The sequence below is a fragment of the Hylaeus anthracinus genome, unplaced genomic scaffold (genome assembly GCF_026225885.1).
Source record: "Hylaeus anthracinus isolate JK02 unplaced genomic scaffold, UHH_iyHylAnth1.0_haploid 0, whole genome shotgun sequence".
Classification (NCBI taxonomy): Eukaryota; Metazoa; Arthropoda; class Insecta; order Hymenoptera; family Colletidae; genus Hylaeus; species Hylaeus anthracinus.
Window position 1 is genome coordinate 11,408,829 of NW_026533254.1, and position 13,337 is coordinate 11,422,165.

Consider the following 13,337-nt stretch of genomic DNA (forward strand, 5'->3'; position numbering starts at 1 on the left):
CCGCCGTTATCACGTGTTCTCTATCAGTGGACGCGAGCAGGTTGCGTTTTATCTTGGGTCTTCTAGATGGCGCCAGACGAAAGAAACTTGAACATCCGCGCGAAATTATGGGTACAGAGATAAATGCATAATAACAGGCAATGGATAAACAAATCGTATTCATAGATTGAAGAAACATATACAGTGACATAGATGACTCCTGATCACGAATCCAAGCAACAGATGTAATCAATATCCGAGGCATCACCCTGTTAAGAATGATGCACTCAACCGTGCACTGAATCACCTCTGTGACTATCACTTAAAGTCACGATCCTGACTCTATCTCCACCCAAGCTGCAAACTAATTGTACATACACAATCAAAATTAAACACTTCGCAATTCGATCACACCCGATACCACACTCCCATACCCAACAACAAGGAGTTAAACGAGAATACGAAACGTAGGGTACGGGATTGGTCGTGTGGGTAAAGCGGTCGACTGTCAATAATTTTTCGCTTAGATTCCTACGGATCTAATACTTATCAGGTATCGCAGCGAAGAGGGTGCGAATAACAGCAAGACGTCGAAGATATTTTTTAAATAAAATTTTATTCAAAATTCCGTATGGCCAAAGGGGAGGGGTCCTGGATGATGGTACAAAATGATTGAGATGCGAATGTCCGAATTACATTGATGATCCAAAGTCGCGATTGCGCCGAAGGGAAAGAGACTAGCCGATTGGGACGCCAGGCCCGGGCCGTGGGCCCTCGTCTAATGTCCTCCGCGTCGTTTCGCCGTGGGCGACGCGCGCACGTGGAACGTCCGATGTCCGGATGTCATCCTGATGCGGAGAGATAGCAGGGGAAGAGAAATTTTGCGTTTCCTGTTTTCTTCTTTCTTCGTGCTGCGGTTCTTTCCTTCGCTTTGTTGCTTTTAGGTGGAGGGGTGGGACGATTTACGCAGGAAAAGTGGGGATGTGTGGTGTGCTTTTCTAGGGGGCTGTCTCGTCGTGAGTTGGTGGTGGTAAGATAGTATAGTCCGTCATTTAATGCAAAGAGCCATGAGCAGAAAGGAGGGGCAGGGGAGCGGCGGTGAGGACGGACTTGGTGACGATCGCGGGAGTGCGGACGATGGGGGCAACGGGCTGGCTGATAACGTGGGCAACGGGGGCTGCTACAGCGGCGGCACCCAAGACCAGAGGAGCCTGGATGGGTCCAATTGCGTGGTCCGGGACGATGCCAGTAAGACCACCGGGAGCAGCGGTAGCGACGGCCAGAATGGCGGCGAGAACAGCCTGTGGGAATATCAACAATCGTTACTCTTGTCCATCTGGAACTCTATGGATCTTTCATACGAAGTTTCTAGCTTTGCTAGTTGTAGAGTCGCTGTCAGCGTCATGTTCACTCTAGAGAATGGATTCAGAGGTTCCCGCGAGAGAGTATTATTAAAGTATCAGGGTTTGAGAGGTCGCAGTCTTAGAGGAGTGGGTAGGTCAACCATATTTTAGGATTGTTAACCTTTGTGTGATGTGCTATAATTTGATGCTTGAACTAGTAACAGGATTTATCTTGAACGTCTAGTAATGGTGCATTAGAAACTGTAACGTTTACACTGGTGTGTGAGGAAGTATAGTGTCAAAGAAGGTAGAAATGTCGTGGATCTTGAATTTTGACTATTATTACCGACCTCCCCCAGATGTACTCTACCAACTCGAATCAAGAAACCGTCTCTGATACAGTTGAGAAGGTTTCCATACGGTATCAGAAACAGATCCCTGTTTTTAAGCTTGAACAATGGCGTTAAACATACGAGTACGCGTATTGGTTCCAGAGAAACCGATACTCTGATAATTTGACTCGCGTCTCGGAGATGCAAAGCAAGTAGCGTTGACGTAATAATAGACATCGATGGTGGAAAACGCCGACTGGTATCGCGAAGGGGCACGTGTATATATATAGGAGAGAAAAGTGTTCGAGCTGCATTCCATTTTGTCCGACTACGTTCGCCGTTTGACTCGACCGGCCTAGGCGATGTTGGCTAACAATGTGCATGCTCCAGTGGTTTCGCTCGGATTTTTGTGACCGGATGGAAACTCGGTGTCCGTTCGAGTGAACGTAAGGGCCTGTTCGCACGTACGAGGCGTGCACGTTTTGCGAGACGGAAAGGTCACGGTGCCACGGGAACCGCGATTAGGTTTCTTTCGCGCTTGGGAATCGTTAGAAGAAACAGGAATTTTTTTACAGTGCCGCGATACTCGTGTCGTTCGACTGGCAAAGGTCTTTCGACGTGTTCGTGTCAGGAGTAATCCCGAAGCTGCTTTAATGTCAGTTGATTCGCGTGGGAATTTTGTCTTCCCTGTTGGAGAACCGATTCTTCCTTGTGGAAACGATGGGGATTCAGATGAATTAATCGTGGAAAATGTAAAATCGTGAGTGTAAAAATGGTCGACGTTTGTCTGATCGTGAGAGAAGAGCAGATTGTACTTAGGGTGGAGGTAGTCCGGGTAGAATTCTGCATGTATGTTTTGAGTATAAGTGTGATCAGGTCCTGGTCCAGTCATTGACAGCTTCAATTTATTCGATTTATATGTTTAATCACTATTTGATTTTATTTTTGATAAACTGTGTACTGCAGACTTTTTTGTTTTTACTGTTATCGAGAATCACTCTGTTTTAATTTCACAAGTGAATTTAATAGAAGGATACTACTTAATTCCATTGAGAAAATATTGCAGAATTAATCTAATTCTTCAGTAATATAGAAAGAGTAAGCATGTCTGTCAGTACACCGTCAGAAAATTGTGCATCGCATGAAGAATTGAAATACAAGTAATTATTTGCATAGAAAGGTAAACGATATTGTTCTTGTATTGTGATGCATGCAAAAATTCTCTATCATCGTTCAAGAAAAAGTATTAAAAATATAGACAGTTACTTCACTATTAAAAAACAGCAATAAAATCACAAGTAACGATTTAAAGAAACAATCGAAGAGCAGACAAGAGACTTTTCTTCCACAAATTTCAGAAATATCTGTTGTCGTCGGACAATTTGAATAGATCGAATTGATCGAATTCGTCAGTCCGTTAGTCGCAGTGATTTTTCCACGAAACCGGCGAACCGATTGTCGATTAATAAAGGATAAAGTAAGCAAGTTCTTCTTACCAACTTGAACATGTTGATTGGGTTGTAGGTTGCTTGGTTTACTTGTCGAAAGTAAGAAAGCTTGTGCTGGATGTATCAACCGGCGGTCCTTTTATACAAAACTCGGTTTTAAAAAATCGTGGTAAATTTGATCACGTGGCCCGTCGTTTGACAGTCTGACGTTATACGACGACCGATTGAGTCAGCCGGTTAGTCGACCGGAGTGGGGTGCTATTCGGCCAATGCACGCTCGGTATCGGGACGAAACGGCGAGTCGACGGCCAATCGCGCGCTTTCAACCCCTCGCGATCGGTCCAGGGAATTGGGTTAAGACACTTTATGTGGAAATAGTTCAATCGCTTGCCTGCTATCACACGGCCAGGCTACCGTGTGTGGGTGACACACAACACAGCCTATCGGCCGGGGTAAGTATACGGTGCAGGTATGAAACGTAACGTCCAACCATACGCTCTAAATGCGAGCTGATTTTGTAAGCATACAGCCAAGGTCTTCTTCTCTGAACTTTTTTTCTCCCAGGTGATCGTTAAGTTTTTTCCGGAAATTTTGACCCCCAAAAATCGATCGTATGGTAATTTCCTCACGCAAAAACTGGTTAAGATTGAAAAAGAAAATTGCTTTCTTTCAGTCTCTGTTTTCGAGAATGTGAATTTGAAATAAATTTGTCAAAGATGTTGAAGAAAGGGTTTGGTACAAATGATGGTACAAATAATCGTATTTTTATAATAATCTCGTTGAATGTGAAAAGTGACGCAATAATCGCAAATGTTGTACCTGTGAATGATGTATGAAAATATTGATTGAATGATGTAACATTTATTTGGAAACATCGAACCGATCGTTTAATTTAGACTTTCTTCAAAAGACAGAGGGTACGAATATTTATGGGACTGACTGTAATTCCTTTTACTTACTACCTGTTAGAAAGAGATTAATTAAAATTAAAAGAAACGAAAAATTATAAGACTCTAATAATACTCTCTACCGCCAACGCAATTTCAACCATAAAATTTTCCTTCGAATCAATTGCAAGTGTCTGAATTTTTCGATACACCTACTCTTTCCGAAATGGAAAGTACAAGGAAGTCGTTCTTGTCCTTGACTAGTTTTTCCAGCATGAAACAGCCCTTTCACGAAGATTTCTTTTCAAGACAGAATGGATGCGTCAGGGAATCTTACGAGATTCCTCGAATCGCGTAGTTCGGTCTCTCGTGTCTCGATTATATGGAATTCGAATCCTACCAAGGGAACCATAGAGTCCCTTGGTCCCTCGATACGCAGAGACCGACTCTTGAATTCCACGACAGATCGAGGGAAGAGTTGCGGAAATCGAGCAGTGGTACGTGCCGCCGAAACCCGACGCTTCGATCGGTCGATGTAACAGCTGGGGTGAAAACGCGATTAATAATCGGATTTCAGGAACACTTGTAACCGTCTGACCGAGCGTAATTCGAGAGCAAATAGACGAGTTTTCTTTTAGGTTTAATCACAGCTAGATATGACGGAAGTGTCGGGATTTTTATTAGTCGACTCTGGGAGCAATAGATATACGAGTCGCTAGAAAAATTGAGAACGACACGCTATCCAGTGAGTACGGAGTGAGTCACTTGATCTAGAATAGTGCGTGGCTGTATTATTATTATTCGAATTACATAATCCGATCATCGCACTTTCGCCGTGTCATGACAATTGTGACTTATATCTTATACCTTTTGCCTCAATGTTATCAATGTTTTTATTTCGCTTTCTTCTGAATTACGTTTATTTCGATGAACAGTGACGTTGAATGGAACAAATAAATAAATGAGCTACCCAACCAACGCATTTCGTTTGCCTAAAAAATTTTCCTTTTCATTATTGGATATTCTATTCGGTTTCACGCTCCGATTGCGAAAGAAGAAATCACATACTTATTCATTTTACGGGTAGCCATTTTTCATTTTTTGCAAAACTGGATGCTCGTAAATTTTCAAGCCCATTTCCCTCGACGCCCTTTATTTCACCAAGTGTGTTGTAAAAAGTTCAATAAGCATTTTTATGCATTAGAATAAAGTGCAATAACTCAACTCAATGATACTTTCTCTCCACTGCTGTTACAGACATTTGCATTTTTCACGAAATATTCGTTCCTCGACCGATCTCTGATACAGATAGGGAATGATTTCACTTGGACAGTACTGGGTGACGATTCCCCTTCTTCCTTCGGACACTTTCCACCTATGGTGGCTTTTTGTTGGCCTGAAGCTCGGTTCTATCATAAAAAATTAGGAAATTTAGTTAAAACAGAGGTTAAGTACGATGAATGCAGAGATAGAAATGTAATCTAAAAGCAGTAACTCCATTTTTAGTATCTGCTGACAAATATCAGCACACTAATAGTCCCGACACAGCAACATCTACAATTAATCTCATATATCCATATGAAATATTGAATGACTCGGCAAAATCAGACTCCTTCGGCAACGCGATATGATCCAACTTACCAGCCCATGTAACACAGACCGCATTCTTCATCTTTGGTCGCGTTCCTTCCCGGATTACGCCATATTAGGAAGCACGATGTCGTAACGCGAATCACAATCGCGGCGAAACGACGAGACGTGTAACAAGTGCGACCAGGGTGTCGTATCACAACCTCACGGAAGTCCTGGCCACGTCTTTCGGTGGTGCGGAATGTGGGCTGACGTGCAACAGTCGACCACTAACGCCGATCGTATCGCTCCAAAATTGATTGATAAAAATAAACGCGGACTTCTCGCGCGCTTATCGGTATTAAATCCAGATACGTGTCACGATTATTCATCGAACGTGTGCTCTCGGTACGTTTCGATAGTGAACTTTTCGAGACGGGAAATTTATTCCCCTGTCAAATACGTATTTACGCGTTGCGGAAGCTGAAACGATAAGTGACACAATCTATCGTCAGTTTAACTTTCTATTTCTGGTGGCAATTATAATTAGCTTCTTGGATGCTGATAAACAGAATCGAGCTCATTTCAATCTCTTTTGGTCTAAGAGAGTTGCGGATATATTGATCAGATATTAACCCATCCCTAACTGCGATTAAAAATATTTTTAAGAACCGTATCGAGGCCACCATGAAAGTACATACCGAGCCGTTCATTGCACAAATTGATCAACTTTATAAAATAAAAAGTTGAGAAATGCGATGAAATGTGAAAAGTTATGACTGTTCCAAGTGCTTTGCAACTTAAATTTAAGACTTTTCAAACAGTGGAGTTAATAATTGCGGAAGCACTAAGAGTGCTATGAACCCAGGAAACTCGTAAACCTCTGGCGGATTTACGTCAGCGGAGTTACTCTGGGTAAAGCTGTCTCGTGCCAAGACGGGACCACCGGAAAAGATGTATGTGGATGGCAATTCGCAGCCCAGAGAAAATGGCGGCGGGAGGGTAATGCATCGCTGGCCAGGCGTTGATCAGAGGGTAAGACAATTCCGAGTCACCGACGATTTCCTTCGCCAGGCAATTTCAGCGAGATCGAACGCTTCCGAGGATCCTATAAAACTATTTCACAGACCGGCGACAGCGGCGTGGCCTCTCTAACGTGAAATTGACAGGAAATCATTTGTCGACGATATCCAGCCGTATTACCCGCTTCCGAGTAATTCCATCCGTGGCACCTGGCGTCTCCGCGAGAATAATCTATCGCACCATCTTGGAAACAACGTTGACACCACGAAGACCTTCATACGAAGAGACACGGGTCAGTCTTCTTCGAGCTCTAGCTTACAATGGACCCAATCTGTTTGGCAGACCACCCACAGTCTGATTTGATCGTTATTGTAATTTTTAATTTACTAAACTTAATAGAAAGATAGTTGGCAGAACTTGAAATTTTCGTGAAAGTGGGATGTAAGCATCACCTCTCGAGGAGGCACACAGAAAGACGTTAAAAGAGAAGTATCAGTGTCTGCTAGGCAACCCAACGCGAGGTGAAAATAATTCAAAGTACAATGAATAAAGAATAAAAAAATAATGCTACAAAATAACTAAATCACAGCCAGCACTATGCAACTTTTGTGACGAGTCCTTTTGCAGTAAAACATTTAATTGAAGAATGTCAGGGAATAGAGAACACGATCGAATAGAGTTTGAACTTTAAAATAGTCAAGATATCAATGAAATATAACATGTTAAATTACAATGAAATTGTAATCATTGACGTGATCACTAATAACCTCGTACTTGACGTGACCTTGAATAAAGCAATTAAAAAAGAGAAAAAAGTAGATGAAATCATCCCCAAAGAGGGGGATTTTGTAAATTCCGTGAGCACTGCCTGCAACTGGGCTGAAAATGTCCAAGGAGCAGTTCCGACCTTGTGTCATCCTGCGAAAAAGAAACGCGATGCTCTGACAGGGTTATCAGCATGGATTTTTGTGGCGCATCAATTTTATTGCGACACGGAGAGACAATATTGCGCGAACCGAAGCGGAAGAATAAATAACTCGTTTCGGAAACCCGCCGAGCTTTGTCTGGAGAACTCTTTTGGCGAAACTTGGTCTGCTGATTTCGGTGTTTCAAAGGGACGACGGGGACGACCTTGTTGGCTTTCGAGGAGGGAGACGCCACGGCCGTCGCCATAGCGCACGAACGACGCCAGGACTTGCAGACGATGCCAAAGTTTTTTCGAGACATAAAAAGGTGGCTTCGAGAGCTGAAAAAAGAATTTCAAAGGACACTCGATCCTTTTGTACGTCCCCATCCTATTGGCAGGGAGCCACTGACGAGAAACATTCCCCCTCCGCGGGGATTTTCATGAAACTTTCCGGGTCCGCTGAGACGTCGCACATTATGCGTATGTTTTAGGGGTAAAATCACCCTCAGAAGTGTTGCGATGCTGTCTTCAAAAAAGTTGAATCTCGAAGGAAGTCCTTTATATAGATTCTGGTATACTGGTCTGTACAGTCAGCCTTATAAATATTCGTAGCCTCTGTGTTTATTGAAGGAATTTGTCTATATTAAATGATAGGCCTGATGTTTCTAAATAAATTTTTCATTATATACAGGGTGTCCCAAAAGTCGGGGAGGAGCCGGAAATGGAGGGTAGCTGAGACGATTCTGAACAACAATTTCCTTTGCAAAAATGTCGGATGGGGCTTCGTTAAGGAGATATTAAGCGAAAACCCCGACCAATCAGAGCGCGCGTAGACCGTTGGAGCGGCCGCGGTAGCGAAGGTCACGCGCTGGCCGCCGCGCTTGTACGCGAACAAGTGACTCGACGTGCATCGAAGGACATCGACGCTGCCGTCTAGCGCGAAGCCTTCGCTACCGCGGCCGCTCGAACGGTCTACGCGCGCTCTGATTGGTCGGGGTTTTCTCTTAATATCTCCTTAACGAAGCCCCATCCGACATTTTTGCAAAGGAAATTGTTGTTCAGAATCGTCTCAGCTAACCCCCATTTCCGGCTCCTCCCCGACTTTTGGGACACCCTGTATATATACAAGTATAAAGTCTATCCATGTACATATTTATAATGAAACATTTATTTGAAAACATCGAACCTATTATAGAAATTAGACAAACTTTTCTAATAGTCATAGAGGATACGAATATTTATGAGACTGACTGTACATCGATACAGAATGGACTGAATGCATAAATCGACAACAAACTGGAGTATATACAGTGACTCGTATTGATATTACAAGTAAACAGTATTAACCGTCGACTAAGGTGTAGAATTACAATTAAGAAACATGGAAATGTATTGAATTTACTTCTACCGTCTTTCACGTAGACAAAAAACAATTACTGAAAACAGCCATCAAATTTTCGCACACCTCCCCGTCAAATCGTCACGGGACTACTCCAATACGTTCCTCGTGGAATAAACGTTTACCATTTATTTTCGTATCGTTGGAACTCCTTCAAAAGTGACCAGTTCGCTTGAGTTTTTCTTTTCTCGATCGACGATCGAAGTTTTCCAAGAGATTGTCTATCGATTCGACGATGCAACGCTCACCTTGCTCTTATTATGATGCTAACGGCATCCATTAAGAGCGGCGAGAATGTCACAATAACGCAGAAATACGCCGATGGACGCGTAACCGCTCGTAACGCGGCCCATAATTGTTACAGCTGGGAGTACACCGCTATGCAGATGAGAAATAAATGTGCCAATGTGAAATATATGCGTTGACGACGTGTCGCAAGCGTGTCATTGATTTCGTAATAGGCAGCTCACATTCGTCCAGTTTCTTGGTTTGCTTTCGTATCGCTGAGAGCGCGGGCTTAGTCATGGCCCGATAACGAGTCACCTCAACCAGTACCCATGCGCACGGGGGTCTATTAATTATTCCGCAGCACGAAGGAAGAGTGATTAGGTGTCGGTGGGAAGCTTGACGTGGATATTGCGTCTGTAAAGTAGCGTAACAATTGGTCCATTGAAACTGACACGAGACCACACTGATACACGTATCGTGTTCACACAGGGATCACCTTTGTCACGACTACACGCTCAATCTTGAGGGCGTCTCGCGACCTCACTGTTGGATTACTCGTGTAGTTTTTAAGAAAAATTTAGAAGAAGGTCTGAAAGAAAATTATTTGACAATTTCTACTTTAAGTAGTTTAATAAAAAAGCTCTATTTGGGAGTATAATATTATATTACGATATAATATTTATAATAACGTATTATTATAATGTTTATTTCGAATAGGCGTGAAAATGTTATTAGTTGCATTCGTGTTACAATACGTGAGGTAATTTAAAATGTAAACCTACACGCGCGAACGCGCCAGTATCCTTGAGGAGATTAATGAATCTGCAGGAACAGGTGTAAGCAAATATTCATCTAGCGATGTCATCTGGAGACTTGACTTTAATAGACGGAGTAAATTATACTATTTGTAGTTAATCTGATGTGCTGTCACTGTTAACGGTGATTCATTGGGTCAAACAAGAATTGCTTCGATCAGAGAGAATTTGAAATAATGTTCCATTTGCTCACGATTTATTATTATTTATGAGAATTCTTGTACACGATACCGATAGACATTGGTATTGGATATGTTGATTGCAAAAATTAAAATGTATAAGGTGATTAATTGTAATTAATCAACTCAGCGACTGAGGCGTTTTAAAAAGCGTGATCCTCCATGTTTTTTTCAATTCTATTTTGCATGATGTCGGATGTTCGTAATTCGATCTATGATGCAAGAAGGTAACGAAGTTTACTTTTTGTAGAAGCTGCAAAAATCGAAAGGAGAACGCAGAGAACTTGCAACAATGACGGCTATAGTAATCGCTCGTGCTCTTAGTTGTCGATAAAATGCACGATTTCGACTGTGTAGAGTGATTGCCGGCAAACGCCAGCGCAATCATTCTATGAAAAGTTCAATGCACGTGTACATACCTGTCCAAGGAAACCGCAACAAGACTGTAGACAGAGGCCGCCACAGAAACGCCCTGTATATAAGTGACTGCTTTGCACATGAACCACCCCAGGATCCATGCTGAAACACAAGATTACGATTTATCGTTGGACGGCACATGGTAAAATAAAATTTAAATTTCCATCGAATTAGAGTTTTTCTCTTTATGACAAAGCTTTGCAATCTAACCATCGTCAGGTGCTATATACATTTTTAGTAAAAATTTTATTATATTTATTACATATTTACTTCAGCTGAAGATGATCAGTAGGATTGAAGAAGTAAGTCTACGTAAGAAATTTTGTATGGATACAGTGAATTTTATATAAAGCTTGCCAAGAGCCACAGTATTCTTTAACTTTATAATGCACCTCTGATGAAAATGAAATTTTCGTTTGCGAATAAAGATTAACAGAGCCTCAGACATGATGGAAATCAGATGAAACGAGTTTTTCATTCCAGAAAAGTGGTTTTTCCTGTATACTTTCTCTTTGTTTATACGGTTTACACCTATGGCACATGAAACTGAAGAAAACAGTTTCCACATCGATTCACATACAAGCAAAGGTGTATTGTGCAATATCGATTATCTGAAACAGCTGTCTTGAAGCACGTGAATGCGAAAAGTAGTTAAAGTTATGAATAACAAGTATCCATTGGTGTCTATAGTGCATTCGTAGTGTTTTAATTCAAACTTCTGTACATACACTTCTATTATTGTTGCGAGACACCTCTTTTCTGAAATGTTCACGTAAAAGATCTTCCGACGAAGATCGTTTTAAATGTTGGAAGACTCGGTTAATTAATTCTTTATCGACGAAGATAGAGAAAAAGTTTTATGCAAATTTCGTATACAAAACGTAATTCTCTTAAAGGTTTATCAAAGACATCTCTTCAAACGTGTACAGGCAACACCAGAAAACTAATAAAAGTTAGTGTATATAATCCAGAACACGATGGCTCGTGTTTAAATTAATAATATTTGGAGATTAGAGGTCTCGCGGTGAACGTGACTTGCGGACGGTAATAATACGGATAGTTTAATTATAAATTAAGTATAATACAGAAAGTATTGTGTGAAGTGAAGGGTGCGCCGAGGCGACGTAGAAAGGATACCTCCTGTAGGCCGTAGATCAAGCGTTGCGCTAATAATTATTTATTCCACCTAATACGTAACTTTCCGAGCCCGATAAGCCGCCAGTTGCATGCGTCAAAACTCCACTTCTGCGGAATAATAATTAAAAACACGTGCAGCCCGCTCTTTGACGTTATAGAAAGTACGGCTCGTTCGTCTCGATGTCGTTCCGTCGTGGCAGGGAAAATAATGGGGTGTCGATAATTGTCGGATATTTCATACGGCAATGGCTCTCCAAATGATCGTAATTTCGTTGAAATTCCGTGCAATAACAAACGCGGCGAACGAGCAAAAATTTAATGAAAACATTCGGTTTGGCGTTTTCATAATCGAACGAACAAAATATTTTTGCTTCGCTCTGTGATTAATTCCTACGGCAGTAGGATCCTTCCAATCAGTGAAACTTCGTTAACATTCAGTGTAACTAGGAACGGTGGCAAACGTTTGGTTTAATATTTTGATATTTGTTCACTTATATACCTCAGAATTTTTCAATATCTAAAACACTAAAAAAAAATTCCCCAATTTCGTTTCTTTTTTTCTTTAAATTAACTTAAATCTTCTTTGAATTAACTTAAAATCCATCCCATATCCTTACGAGGCATCTTATTGCCAAGACACCCAAGAATCGTGCGCATCGTCAAGTATTTGTTTACGCTTCTCTCCCTACCAGACTCGCATCTCATGAATCTTACCCGTGCGCACCCCCCGTTTCGATAAAAATGAAATCGTTACGACGAAAGGTTATGGTAATAACACCTTAGCTGCAGATCGAAAGAAGAAGAGGGCGCGGGCTCGTAAATCGCACACACTCGATACTGTAAGAGGTGCAATTTGCGGAGCTGGTAATTCCTTTAGTCTGTTTACGCGTAACCAGCGAAAGAGAGGTGGGACCGCTTTTTTGCGCATACCACCGACGATTAACGTGAGATATTATCGGCCGTTAATGTTAAATGCCGCGGTTAAAGTCGTGGATAGCCAAGTAATGAAGTAAACTGCAGCCACGGTCAGTTTACGAGATACAATCAAAGAGAAGGCTATTACGCCACCCGTATTAATCCACGCGCCGTTCGTGTAAATATGCGAGGCTCTGCACGACTGAAATGAATACAGCTGGTTACGAGAGTTACACGCTTACGGTCAAAAATTTTAACGAACGGGATATGCAAATTATCAATTTCGAAATATTTCTATGATAGCCGTGGGACGTCGTTGCACGCCGATACAGTTTACGAATTTAGCTCTACTTTATTCCGAACACTTAGTTCCTGTAGTGGAAACATGAGGAATCGTTGGTGCAACAGAGCTGTGTTGTTAAAGCAGAGTATGTTGTTGGTAAAACAGAGAACTCTGTCGTTAAGAGAGGATGCTGTATTATCGACAGAGTTATTTGTTTTACCGGTAGCATGCTCTATTTTAACAACAGTGTATTCTGTTTTATCGACAAGAAGACTCTGTTTTACCAACATAATCACTTGTACAAAAGCAGGAAGAATTTTATTCGTTTCAAGATTACTCATTCATTTTCTTCGTTTCCAGACCTTCCATCATATCGCGAACAAGCTTTTACTCATACCACACAAATCACTTACTATCGCAGCGACTATTAAGACGTGAGCGTTATCAAAACTACTTCTACATTACTTTCCCATGTA

At 41.7% G+C, this 13,337-nt stretch overlaps 2 protein-coding genes and 1 long non-coding RNA gene across 3 annotated transcripts in view; 1 reads left to right on the forward strand and 2 right to left on the reverse strand.

Moving 5' to 3' along the window:
- The window catches only part of LOC128892298 (neuropeptide SIFamide receptor-like), a 62,875-nt gene that overhangs the window by 8,418 nt on the left and 41,120 nt on the right, over positions 1 to 13,337 (reverse strand). The window contains exon 2 of the mRNA XM_054152633.1: positions 10,529 to 10,628. Within this exon, the coding sequence (XP_054008608.1) occupies positions 10,529 to 10,628 (100 nt within the window). The remainder of the gene's footprint in view (positions 1 to 10,528; positions 10,629 to 13,337) is intronic.
- Positions 575 to 3,297, reverse strand: LOC128892360 (flagellar hook-length control protein-like). The gene is made up of 2 exons (XM_054152736.1): positions 3,151 to 3,297; positions 575 to 1,280 (listed from the first exon to the last, which is right to left on the reverse strand). The coding sequence occupies exons 1-2, from the start codon at positions 3,160 to 3,162 to the stop codon at positions 1,032 to 1,034; spliced, it is 261 nt and encodes an 86-aa protein (XP_054008711.1). The 5' UTR covers positions 3,163 to 3,297; the 3' UTR covers positions 575 to 1,031.
- On the forward strand, positions 9,732 to 10,964 carry LOC128892392 (uncharacterized). The gene is made up of 3 exons (XR_008461079.1): positions 9,732 to 10,212; positions 10,360 to 10,668; positions 10,802 to 10,964. It is a non-coding gene; the product is annotated as an uncharacterized LOC128892392 (long non-coding RNA).